Consider the following 14321-nt stretch of genomic DNA (forward strand, 5'->3'; position numbering starts at 1 on the left):
TCTCCTGTAAGAACGATTTAAAACTGCCTGGATAAGAGAATGGACCAACAGGTAGAAATGAAAGGGAGAGTTTAACAAACAGAGCTTAGGGAAGAATTTTTGTGTTGTCACAATGTTGCAAATATATAATAAAATAGACCATTTTTGAGTAGAATAAGTTAGAAATAAATTCCTCGTGTTTAGTCCTATTAAAATATATGAAATTAGTAACCATTTTATGGGGCTGTTGCAAACAAGAATTCAAAAGTAGAAGAGGGGGTGAAAAAAACTTTAAGGCACCTCTTAACCCAGCTCTCTGGGGACCCAAAATCTGCTTACCTAACAAAAATCTCACAGGAGTGAAGTCACATCCCATATGCAGCCTCAACATACATGAAAGAGCAGAATAGCTGGCTCAGAGCTCAATTCTGGGTCTATCAAATCTTTGCTCTGCACTATCTAATTGGTAATGACTACGTTGCTGAGCTTTGGTTTTCTAATCTGTAGATTAGGTGTGCAGTGAACATTAAACTTAACATATACCAAAACACCACAGCCTGGTCTCTGGCACAATGGAAGCTTTCAAAAATGGTAGCTAGGAGAAGCCAATATTAAAACACCTGTTAGCTTAAACTGGCACAACCAGCCTCATTTTCAGTCCTAGAGCCATTCAAACACTTTGAGCTTACAAGAAAAGAAAGACTTTGTCAAGACAGATTTCAAGATAAGCCTCAGGGGTAATAAATTCAGGATGACTTACACAATGTTGGCTGCCACTGCACAGGCCGAGACGATAATCATCACGGTCGCTTGGATCTGGTAACTGGGGTGCAGCAGACGGTCGTATGCAAGGTACACCAACACGCCAGTCACCACCCAGATGCACAGGACGGACAGCAGGGCACCAAAGATCTCTAGGGATTCAAACACACAGAAACACCCCCACACAAAAAATAATTCCATCACCTGACAGCCAGAAGAGCTTTGCCCTCCCCCACCCACCACAAAAAATAATGAGCCTTCAAATTAGTTCACTCAATTATTGACAAAGTAAAGGTGTGGATGGATTTTAAAATGAAATGGCATTCATAAAACGCCAGCATCTGAGTTCATTATGCTTCGTGTTACCAAGTCATTTCCAGCAAATGCTTAGAACATATTAATTGCTGCCCGCCCTCACTGTTTTCCTTGGGGATTTTCATTTAAACAAGTGCTAAAATGATTGAAACTTATTAGGAGATGAAATAATGAGATACGAAGAGTAAAATGTGTTTAGAAACTCTTAATTTCCCCATAAAACCTTTATGACTTGCAAGGACCAGCACCTTCAGTGGAATAAAACAGCAAAAAAAGAAAGCTTCAGAGGGTACTTGACGAAATGAGTTTTATTTTCCAACCCAGCATATCATAACAAAGCAGTGAGCTCAGATGCTAATCAGCACTCTAACTGCATTTTAAGAGCAACAGTCAGAAGCAGCAGCATCAGAATGGGAACATATACATTAATATTTAAAGAAAAGATAGTGCTCAACCTGCCACCAGAGAAAAGCATGGTTTCCTCAGCACCTCACCGTGACCTTTACCTCAACCTTGTAGATAGATTCTAAAAGCCCATGAGGTCTAGAAACATTCTGTGAATCAATGGTCAGGAATAAAAATATTCCATTAATTTTATCCTTCCTCCTTTAAACTAATGCCATGTATCAAGTCCCCTCTGAAGCAGAGTAATGTTACCTGGTGTGTGGTGATTATTTTCCAGACTTCAGTCATTTATAGACAACTTTCTTGATTTTTGCCATATCCATACACTACCTCTTTTATTTATTCTTAAAAAAATTCACTTCTTATACTTAGCTTCTTCCTAAGCAAAGTTATGTCCATGAAATTAGGTATTTGACCTGCTAGTTAATATTTTCTAATACACGCTGTACACATTGGGATGTATAATGATTATCCATGTGACACTCAAAATCCTCTAACCAACCATGGAACATTCCTCACACTATAGTTTGGAATACTAGTATAAATTTTTAGGGCTTGAGTTCAAGTGTCAAATATATATGGTCTGCCAGTGACAGGTTATGTGATATTAGATGAATAACTTAACCCACTTGAGTTTAATATATACTTTATCTATAAAGTATGTATTAAAATAATAGAATATATGTATTAATAGAACTGGTTGACATATGCTATGAGTTGAATTGTGTCCCTCCAAAATTCTTATGTTTAAGTGCTAATCTTCAGGATCTCAGACTGTGACCTTACTTGGAAACAGGGTCATTGTAGATGAAGTTAGGTAGGAGGCTTCACTGAGGTAGGGGTGGCACACAGGCCAAGTGGCTTCTGCCCTTGTTCAGGGGGAAATCTGGGCACAGACACAGGGAGAACATACTGCAAATATTAAGGCAGAGCTCTATAAGCCAATGAATGTTAAGATGGCCAGAAAATCCCCAGAAACCAGGAGAGAAGCACAACCAGACTTTCCTTCCCAGATCTCAGCTTGATCGCTGACTTCATTTTTCAGAACTGTGAGAAAGTAAATTGATATCACTTAAACCTCCTAATTTGGAGTACATTTTTAAGGCAGCCCTAGGAAATGTATGCAACATATAGCAAACACTCCAGGAATTATAATTGTATTAGTCTAATCAGGCTTAATTAAAACTCTCCTTTGCAAAAGTTTATGAGGACCAGGCCCAAGAATTTTAGGTTAGTTAGATACGGAGGCTGTGCTTCCTACCCAGGAGAATGCCAATGAGGATATGAAAGTAGAATGTGTCCACGTCTAAACTCATGATTAGAGAGATACAGGGAGATAAAAGCTTGGAGGATAAAGCCCAAATTCCAGCTGTCTGAGTCAGATTTAAACACTGGATAACCTGAAGAGTCAGAAATCCAGAAGTGACTATTAAAAGAAAGAAAACACATGAGCAACCCTGGATACGTGCTGCCATGATTACTAAGAAGACTGGGAGGCTGGCAGGGTCGTCAAGCTGGCCAGGCCACTGTGCAGGTGCGCTGGATTCCCCTGGGTATCTATAGAGGTGCTGCTTAATACGGCAGCCTCCAGTCATGCTACTTAACTTGAAATTCAGTGAAATCGAAAATCTGGCTCTTCAGCAGCACTCGGCACATTTCACGTGCTCAACGGCTACATTATGCTCTGTATTATAGAAAATTTCCCTCCTAGCGGAGAGTTCTGTTAAGCAGGTCACGGACGTCCATGGCCAAGATGACAAAGTATTAGTAATCCAAACTCTGACTTCATCTTATGTTTACAAACTATTCTACGTTTACAAAACAGCTTTGACCAGTAGTATCAAAAAGGGTCAAGTACCCATAAAGCATTATACAGACAGGTGATGTGTGCTCAAAGGTACATGTTTTCCAAGCGTAGGAACTGGCACAAGCGTTCTCAGATCATGCTGTCACAACCTCTCTTATTGTTGTTTATTGCCTCACATCTCTGTGAATGTCAAAGGCAAGGCATTTCAAAGCACTCGTGTTGATAAATTGTTTGGTATGAAACTTAAAACACCACAGTCCACAGTTGTCGGTGTATAATCTGCAGTCCTGTCTCTGTCTTCACAGAAGGCTGGACTGCTTGGCCACCCTTGCCCTGCCCTCAGACCTCCCTTACACTGATTTTCTCAACTCGTGCGCAAACGTGGAATTCTGACTCTTTGTTCACGTGGTTTCCACAAAACATTCAGCCAGAGGCTCCTCCAACCGATATAAGGAAAAAGACAGAGAGAAGTGGAATTGCACTGAGGGGCAGTGGCTCGAGGGAGAGGGAGGATTGTAAAAATGAGCCCAAGTAAACAATTCCCAGCCCCTAAGCCCTTAGAACCGGAGCTACTTCCTAGACAAAACCAAGCAGTTAGTTTCACAGTGAAAGAGCCGCTCCAGAAAAGAAGAAATAAAATTTCATTCCCTCCTTTTCCTCCTATGCCATCTTTTTTTGCTTGTTATTGTTGATTGATTGATTGATCGAGGGAGTTAGTTGAGCCACTCACTGAACGGCTAAATGCTGCAGGTGAGCGGGAAAACTCCTCTTCTATTACCAACTCCACCATGAGAAGTTCTTCAGTCTTTGCCACTCTCTTGGGGCCTCTCTGCCTTATCCTGCAATATGGCAAAAGCTTTACCCCTCCCGACCCTTCCAGGAATGCAGGGTAATTTAATGAGCAATATCATGGCTGTTGCCACATACAGAGACCCTGGAGTGGTTGCTAAAGTGATGCACATGGTCCTGGTGTCCCATAGGAGTAGAGGTAGCACCATTAATCTGGCTGTCAGCTGAATTAATATTGAGAAAACACATCGCCACACACACATCTATTTTACCCTGTACACCTGACATGTGTCTCTAGGGGCTTTTCAAATAAAGCTTTGCTTCGCACCTTCCATTTTCACCCTGGGTTTAACTTCACAGCACTAACTCAGCCTTAATTGCTCAATCAATGATCTGTACCTGCTCGGTGCCACCCAAATGTCAGCTGCTTAGACGGTGGCTTCGATGATAGCCACAGGGAGAAGAGGCTGAGCAGGAAACTGGTCAGGTCAATTAGGAGGTGGGCGGCATCCGTGACAACAGCGAGACTCCCAGCGATGTGCCCACCTAGGGGATACAGAATTGCACACCGGGTTATGTCCCCAGACTGCAACTTGATTCATCTGCATACTCACAATAATTGATGAAAATGTCATAGACTCACATAACTGTTGAAGAGCAAGAAATCCTACCATTGCTTTAATCTACTTCTTCTTCCTATTTGGACAGGTAAAGAAACTGAGATTCAAAAAGTGTATAGGATTTGAACACCTAGAAATTAATTCCAAGGGAGAAGCCATTCTTGTAACTAAAGTACAGAAGTTGGAAAGTATGGTGCACATTTGTGGCATGAAGATTAAAAAAGGGAACACGAGAAGATACGTCTGGAGGGTGATAGGCCAGATTCCAAGAATCTCGTAATCCAGATTGAGGACCTGGACTTGTGCTTATAAAGCAGATGTTGCAATCTGGCTCACAGATGTGGTTTTATTTGACTTATAATTTTACTACAGTCTTTAGCCCTTCCTTATGCTCTATTAATTTATATTATCCACCTGAATGTGCGATTCTTGTAATAAATAGTGAGGAGCAGAAAGGAGAAAGGGCAGGGACCTTCCAATGGGCATCTTGAGTGCAACAACAATCCAGTAAAGTACAGGTGTTGGACCCAAACCACGAGAGCCCTGTCTTGCTTTACTCTCTATTTGATGTGCTCTCTCTACACCCTGCTAATTCTCCTTTGAAGAAAGACCTCCAGCCTCCAAAATAGAAGTTAAAGAAAAACTGTGCCCTTTCCTTCCCAAACAGGGTTTGCAATAAAAGTAGGTTATTGCTCTTACTACATCTTTCCAGCAAAGAGCTTTTGCTGACTGATCATTTCTCCCGGTGGCTCTTTATTGTCTTGTGTACGACAAAGCTGTACAGACCGTCAGTCATCAGCCCTGCCATCACCAGACTCACCTTGTCTCACCTAATGATTTTAAAAATTCACATCGATGGCTCATAATTGTAATAATCCCCACAGACCATTGGCTCTAGCTGTAGTTAATAACTGGTTTGTCAAGGTTTAATGGGCTGAAGCAAAGTAATCTTCAAGCTTGTTACTGAACAGTCAGTGCAAAAATTGGAATGATTCATTAGCCAAAAAGCAACATTTTGCTAACAAATCAGCTGTCCTTCCAATTATCCTCTAATGTTGCTCTAGCTGCCAGACGTAGTCCTGATGATAAAGCTGTGTTAATAAGGCATTATTTCTTGCCCTGAGAATGACGCCAGCAGGTAGGTAATATGCTGCCATCATAGCAGTGAGGAATGATGATTACATGTGCTGGGCTGAAATTGTAGCCTAAGTCAAAGAAATGAAATGTCTTGTAGGGTTTCCATAAAGGGCTCAGCTGAATCAGGAGGAATCCCGAGAAAGAAAAAGGGCTAGCTTTGGAATAAGCATGTTAATATGGAGACCTAGGAACTGAGAACCTTTTGCCATTATCAGAGATACTTATAAGAACGATCCAGATAATTGTTAATAATCATTGCTGAATCTGATAGAGCAAACTAACTATTTGCAGGAGGTAGTCTGTGACTAAACTTGCATTTGTTTCTGAAAGCATAAGGTATTATTGACAAGTAATTCAATTATCCAGCCAGTATTTATTGAGCCCTTGCTATGCATGGTAGATGAATAGGGTATATGAAGATAAACACATTGCAGCTCCCATTCACTGGTCTGCTGGTCTAATACTCACCATCATGGAGACATGGTAATGGATCAGAGAGCCACTCTGATTGGCAGCATTAAGGGTCTTTTCACAAAGGAAGGGTAAGAATTAGCAAAAAGGGAAGGGCTTATCAGAAAGAGACAAGAGCAGGAACAAAAACACAGAGCAATGAAAGAATACACTTTATAGAAAAACAAAAGGTGTGGTGTGTTGGAAGAAGAATGGGAAATAGAATGGGAAGGCGGATTGGAGACCTTTGTGTGGGGTGTTCTATGTCAAGCCAAAGGGTTTGAATGTTACTCTGTGGACTTCAGCATATTTGCTTGTGCCTTATGCACAAATATGCTCTCAAGGTTGTGGAATGTTCAGATCTGTATGTAAGAGAAAGATCAAGAGATCTTTGCCAGCCAATAGTATGGAAGATGACCTGGAGGGAAGAGATGTTGAGATGTAACTATAATAGCCGAAGAAAATTAAAATAAAGGAGGTGACTAATGCAGTGGGAGTCGTATTTCCAGAATACTTGGCAAAATGTGGAGAGTGGAGAACTTAGACAGGAGAGGAAGAGGAAAACTTCAGTCCTAATACAGACCCTACTTGGGGCCAGTAGAGTGAAGGTGACAGCAGGAGAGCAGGGAAGCCATCGGCCCTGGGCCTCATATGACAAACCACCTCAGATTGAGGCAGGTGGCATTAAGTCTCCAAGAGACTGTCCATGGAAAGCAGAATCTTACTGATAAGACTGAAGAAAGTAAACATTCCTCTAATGACATAAGCCTGCTGTGCCATCACTGAGCTATATCAGTGTATGCTATGACTTTACATTTTTTAAATTCTCTAATTGTCTTATAAATGGCATTATCATACTATGCAGTATGTTATGTCAAAAATTCATCAAGTTATTTTTTAATAAGTACAGAAGACTCTCAAATAACATCATTGTGTAATGTCAGCATCATTTCATTCTAATATTGGTGAGACAAAAAGTGGATTCCCCAGGGGCCACTGTCTGTGGAGTTGGAACGTTCTCCCCATGTCTGGGTGGGTTTTCTCCAGGTCTTCCATTTGCCACCCACATCCCAAAGATGTGCCCCTGAGATGATCTGGTATGTTGATATAGGCCTAGTCTGAGTGAGTGTGGCTATGTGTGAGCATGCCCTGGGATGGGACAGCAGCTGGTCCAGAGCTGTTTCCGCCTTACACCCTGGTTGCCAGGACAGCCTCTGGCTTCCTGTGACCCTGAAATGGAATAAGCAAGTAAGGAAATGAATGAATAAATGAACAAAGACAAACGATAGTCAAATAAAAATTCATAAGGTCTGTTACAATCATACAAATGCATGACAATAAATGACAGGAGACAAAGCAGTCTCCTGTATCCATGATTATTTTTGAACTGTGGGGTGGGAGAAGGTGCTCCTCAGAATTTTTGCTTTATAAAATTTTGCTTTATTCTTTGATTTAAATCACCACCACCATAACCACTGTCACTCAACAATTCACAAAAAGTGGGTAAATAATTATCTTGATTTCAGGGCAGTGCCTGTGGCTCAAAGGAGTAGGGTGCCGGCCCCATATGCCAGAGGTGGTGGGTTCAAACCCAGCCCTGGCCAAAAACTGCAATAAATAAATAAATAAATAAATATCTTGATTTCATTCATCTTAATGAAATATATATTCCCAGATATCCAAGGGGAGTGCTTTGAAGGTGCCCATAGTGATATTCAGCAATAAGGTGTGTAGCACTTTTTCTAAGATGAGTTCACAAACTTAATTGTTTGACCTCTATGTATAGCTCACATTTATTTCAAAGTTTAATATTAGAAGTATTTTAATCTTTATTTAGAAGTTTGCTGATGTTTTGTCTACATCAAGTAGCCTATGGTTAAATCGGTTTTGTTACATGTTGTTTTGCTTTAAGTCAAAGCTTCCAAGAATCAATGTCATGAAGTGAGGACTTACTGTATTTAAAATATACCAGTTTTCATAACCGTGTTTTGACATTTCTTAAATTTTTAATACCAATAACCTCAAAAAATGTAAGTGGCCAAAGCCTCTGAAACATTCTGGCTGAAGGACAAGGTAATTACCCTTATCAATAAAACATGCAGTTATCACACAACTTAGCTATATCTTTTTACTTAGAGAGAAATTTTCCACTGTGTGATACTTACCATATTTCTAGCCTGTTCCCTGCTCTGTATTCTTGTCTAGCAATCTAATTTCTTCTTCTTTCTTTCTTAACTCTGAATAGTCCTATTTCAGATGCTTTTCCTGACCACTCTGAATTTCTTCTATCAAAGTCCATACGTGACCTTATTTTTCTGAGTTTAGCAGTGTCTGAACATTTATCCATTCACACAGAGATACCTGGGTACATTTGTAACATTAGTCCACCTTATGGCCTTTCTACAATGGGGAATTTTCATAAGCAATCAGAATGTGTAAGTCATTCATAAGCAAAGGACTGTAAGGCTTATTAAGAGTAGATACATGCTTATACTCTTCCCTAGTTCCTCCTCCAGCCAGCTCTCCATCCTACAGCAACCTCCCTCCTAAATGCAGCTCTTTGATCAGCTTTTCCCTGTACAAAATTTCAATCACTCCCCAAGGTCTACAACACAGAATGAATCCTCCTTCCTTACCTGCACCCCAGCCCTTCTTGATACCCACAATGACCATTCTAGCTACATTCTTCATTAACCACTTTTTACCTTACACCCCTGCTTCAGAGAGGCTCTTTCAACTGTAAGTCACAAACACCAAACCCAAAATAGCTTGAACAACAACAACAAAACGATAATGCAGAGGGTGCCCCAAAATGTATACACATTTTATGAAAGGAAAAAAGCTGTATTAAAATTGTAATACTTCTTATGTACCAATAACAAAAGATGAACACAAGTCCCATTGAGCACCCCTTCTAATTGCAGAAGTCAAACATGACTTTATTACAAATTTAATAAAGTTCTTTCCTTTCTTAAATGTGTATTTTTTTTTGCACCATATATATATTGGCTCATTACTGAGAAAAAAAAATCTATGTGAGATTTGGTCAGGTGTAGTCTAATCCTGAGGTTCAAAAAATGTTCTCAGGGCTCTTCTTTGTCCCCAGCTATTCCTATTTATTGTTCTGTTGAAGACAGAGTTCCTCCCTTCCACAGGAAAGGTGGAGCTCTGAAAGTTCTTTTCCTAAATGATTTTATTTTATGATTTGTACAGGAAAGAAACAGAGCTTTCTTCCAACTTCTCTATATAAAGACCCTGAGATTCTGATCAATGCAGTTTGGTATCTCACACCAGCCTTGCCTATGAGCTTGATGTTCTCAGGCCAGGGGGACCAGAATTACAACCAAAGGAAAAAGTATGAGAAAATTTGCTGAACAGGAAATACGAGTCAACAAAAGTGATGCTCAATTTTCTAATTATATAGATTTTCTATTTTGCTTCAGATCAACCCACTTGGAATCATTCAAGGTAAGGCCTGATAATTACCATCTCCTAGATGATAGAAGTAAGTAGTATTCATTCAGACCCCTCCATCTTAAATTCCCTTCTCATGTCCCTTTTTGCCTCTTCTCAATTCCTACCCATCCTTTAAGGCCTTGCTCAAATGCCATACCCTTCAGGAGGACCCCCTCAAATCTCTAATAGTGATCTAAGTATAATTGCTTTCTCTAATGTGGTCAAGAATGGCTTGGAGGAGCAGGTGACTTGTGGATTGGGGTCTTGAATGAGGGACAGAGTTTTCATGTGTATTGGACAATGAGGAGAGGGCTTTTTCATTCAAAGAAAGAAGCATAAGCAAAAGCTACAGGAACTGTAAGGTATAATGATTATTTTGGAAAGAATGAATAAATAAATTTGGATGAAATAGAACAGACATGTAGGGAAGTAGTAGGACAAAAAATATTAATAGTCAGTTTAGCAATCAGATTGTAGAATGTCTTAAGAGAAAAAGTAAGAATTTTTCATCTTGTCATGGATGCCAGGGTATTCTAATATACTTATGACTGTTCACTTGGGGAAACCAAGTGGGGCTTTGCACAGTAAGAGCTCTGAACCAGTCTTTTCCAGCTACAAGTAACCTTATCCATTTAGCTTGGTGCTCACCAAAATTCCCCATGTTTTCATGATGAGGAAAAGGTTGTGAACCACTGAACTAGGCAAAAGAGAACCACTGAAGAATTTTGAAGATAGAAGAAATATGTTTTAGGAAGATCAGCTCAATAACCATACAGCTTAAATTCTAAATGTTTTTCAGTCGGCATCTATTTAATTCATTTATTAACAATATCACCTTCTTCCAACTCTAAAATCAGATTCGAACTCTAGACTTATTCATAGGAATGAGAAGAAAGAGGAAGAGATTGATTAGCTGACTTCAAGTAAATAGCTGCCTGTTTTTCCACTAAAAATATAAGGCATTTTAAAAGCAAAATGATAAACACTCAATAAATTCAGTGTAGATGGAATATACCTCAGTACAGTAAAGCCCACATGGGACAAACCAACAACCAACATCCTACTTAGCAGGGACAAGTTCAAAGATTTTTCTTTAAGATCAGGAAGAAGAAAAAGACATTCACTCTTATCATTTCTATTCACCATAGTGGGACTTAAATAGTGAAAATTATAAAACACTAATGAAAGAAATTAAAGAAGAAACAAATAAATGTTCATAGATTGAAGAATTAACATTATTAAATTGCCCATACCACCCAGAGTAATCACCAATTCAATGCAAACCCTATAAAAACTCCAATGGCATTTTTCACAGAAAAAGAAAAAAAAAAACTTAAAATTAATATAACACCACAAAAGATCCCAAATAGCTAAAACAATCTTGAATAAAAAGAATAAGCTGGAAGCATCACACCATCTGACTTCAAAATATGTTACAAAGCTATACTAATCCAAACTGGATGGTATTGGCATAAAAATAGACACCATATAGACCAATCGAACAGAATAAAGAGTCCAGAAATAAATCCATACTTTTATAGCCTATTGGTTTTTCATCAAAGATGCCAAGAAAGAACATCTTTTGCGAGAAATTGCAGTGTCTTTAATAAATAGTGCTGGGAAAACTGGATGTCCTTATGCAAAAAATAAAAAACTGAAATTAGACTCTTATCTCATACCATATGTGAAAATCAACTCAAAATGGATTAGAGACATAAACCCAAGATGCAAGGCCTTTAAACTACCAGAAAAAAATATGACAAAAAAACCACATGAAACAGATTTGAGTAATAATTTTGGGAGGATATGACCTGAAAGACCCAAGCAACAAAATAAAAAATAGACAAATGGAATTACATCAAATTAAAAAGCTTCATCACAGCAAAGGAAGCAAGCAACAGAATGAGGAAACAGCCAACAGAGTAAGAGAACATAACTGCAAATCATATATCTGAAAGGGTTAATATCCAAACTACATGAAGAACTCAAACAATTCAATAGTAAGAAAACAAATAACATGATTTAAAAATGGGCAAAGAAGTTGAATAGACATTTCTTGAAAGACGACATACAAATGGCCAACATTTCAAAATATGCTCAACATTACTAGTCATTAGGACAAGGTGAATTAAAATCATAATGAGATATCAACTCACACTTGTTACAGTGACTATTATCAAACAGAGAAAATATAAATGTTGGGGAGCATTTGGAGAAAAGGGAACTCCCCTACACTCTGTGAGAATATAAATCAGCATAGCCATTAGGAAAATCAGTATGCAGTTTCCTTAAAAAATTAAAAATAGAACTACTATATGATCTAGTAATCCCACTATTGGGTATATATTCAAAGGAAATTAAATCAATATGTCAAAGTGGTATCAGACCTTCTTCCATTTATAAGTATACAACAAAGGTTCCATGTACATTGCAGCATTGTGCACAATAGCCAAGATACAGAATCTACCTAAGTGTCCATTAGGAGATGATGGATAAAGAAAATATTATACATATATACAATAGACTACTATTCAGCCTTACAAAACAAGGAAATCCTGTCATTTGTGACAACATGAAGAACCTGGAGGGCATTATCTTAAATGAAATAAGCCAGGGACAGAAAGGCAAACACCACATGACTTCACTATTACATGGAATCTAAAATAATTGAATTTATAGACGTAAAGTAGAGTGATCTGAGGGACAGAAGTGGGGGTAGGGAGAGGGAGAAGTTGGGCAGATGTTGCTCAGAGGGTATAAAATTTCAGTTAGGTAAGAGGAATAAGTTCAAGAGATGTTGGACAATCTAGTGACTATAGTTAACAAGGATATTCTTAAAAATCACTAAGAGAGTAGTTTGTAGTTGTTCCCACTACCAAAAAAATGATAAGTATGTGAAGTGAGGCATACATTTATCAGCTCAATTCTGCCTTTCTACCATGTATACATATTTTAAAGCACTATGTTATACATAATAAACATATACAATTTTGTCAATTGAAAACTAATTTTTTATAAAAAGAAAAATGGCAGTATATAACAAAGGTACCAGGAGAAAACTGATCTTTGTGAGTGAGAGAGCACAATGTTTTAAAGTATCAATCAGACATTAGCTGGGGGAGAAGATGTCATCCATTCTCAGCATCCATATGAACTCAGAGGAACTCAGAGGAAGAAAGTTATGGAGGAAACAAGCCAATCAGCACATCTTCTTGAGCTATATTTGCAGTTGGTGGCACCAGCACTTTATTTGGAAGGTCAAGAACATTACCTTTTCAAATCACATTTCAAACAAATTTTGTTTTCCATCTTGTCAATCTCTTACAGGAGCAATTGAATATAGTCTACCCTTTTCTGAATTCCAATAATAGAATACAATGCCCCTCTGATACACTTGGTAATAGATTTCCAAAGAGAGTTTTTAAGATTACAACTGCTATATTTTTTGGAACTCCATCAAGTTATTAAGCCAATTTATGAAGGGTTATCTCCAGACTCTAGAAGTTGTGTGGTATTAATTAATTTTGTAAACTTTAACTGGAAGGTTATTACCAACCCTGGAATTGTCTTGGACTAGATGTACCTAAGTTGTTTTCCAGTTTTCAAAAGCAATAAAAGTCTAAATATGAGAGTATAGGCCAAAAGATTCTATAGTTAGAAGAAAGCAAAAACCCTGGTAATTAGATAATATAGCTCAGCAACATCCGTTTTTCTCTAATCTTAGATAATTAGATAAGATTAGAGAATCTAATTCCTCCTTTTGAGAAACAAATAGAAATGTAGCCACCAAAATATTGGTAACAGAAGGTGCAGGTAACAGTAGTCCTATATGCCAGGGATCTTACAATATTCTTTTTTGTGTTTGAAGAAAAAATAAATAACATTGCATATCAAAACGTTTGAAATAAGTAAATTCTGCTGTCAGGGTATCAACCTTCAATGTATGGTAATGAATTTGAAATTTTCAAAGAGATGAATGTCTTGGGAAAAAATATAAATGACCAAATTGTACTCAAGAAGTAGAAATTTTGAGTATATCAATAAATAAAAAAGAAGCTAAAATCTATAACAATAAAAAAAAAATGAAAAAATGATGCCAAACATGTTTCCAAAGCCAGACAAATACCCAGGGAGTTCTTTAAAATTATAGTGTTCTGCAAACTGTTTTGATTTCTTTATAAAAAAGAAATCATTAAAACTAAACTTTCCATTTAAGCATTAAAAATTAATTGAAAATCCTAGGAGAATAATAGCAAAACAGAAACCTATAGTTAAATTTCCATTAGTAATAAGGATATACAATTCTTAAAAAAATATTAGCGAATCATATTCAGCAATGCATGAAAAGAATAATCCACTACAAAAACTCAAAAAGAATTTGAGAGGCACTGTGGTAGGAGCCCCAAAACATAAGCCCTGGAATTCTAACTACATGCCCGCTTGCCCACTTACAAGAGTATGTTTTCAAAAAAGAATTACTTTACTTTTTGTGCTTCAAATTCTTTGTCTATAAAGTGGGGTTAATATAGACTCTACCTCTTTGGAATTGCACTAGGGTTAATTGAGGTAATACATGGAAAACACTCATGACAGTTTCTAAC

General features: G+C 37.9%; 1 protein-coding gene across 1 annotated transcript in view; it reads right to left on the reverse strand.

Annotated features, from left to right (window-relative positions):
- SLC30A8 (solute carrier family 30 member 8) overlaps window positions 1-14321 on the reverse strand; it is a 33669-nt gene that overhangs the window by 10843 nt on the left and 8505 nt on the right. The window contains exons 3-4 of the mRNA XM_003782392.1: window positions 4457-4603; window positions 740-893 (exon numbers count right to left, since the gene is read on the reverse strand). Coding sequence (XP_003782440.1) covers window positions 740-893; window positions 4457-4603 — 301 coding nt within the window. The remainder of the gene's footprint in view (window positions 1-739; window positions 894-4456; window positions 4604-14321) is intronic.

This window comes from Otolemur garnettii, unplaced genomic scaffold (assembly GCF_000181295.1).
Source record: "Otolemur garnettii isolate 467f Iridium unplaced genomic scaffold, OtoGar3 scaffold00004, whole genome shotgun sequence".
Classification (NCBI taxonomy): domain Eukaryota; kingdom Metazoa; phylum Chordata; class Mammalia; order Primates; family Galagidae; genus Otolemur; species Otolemur garnettii.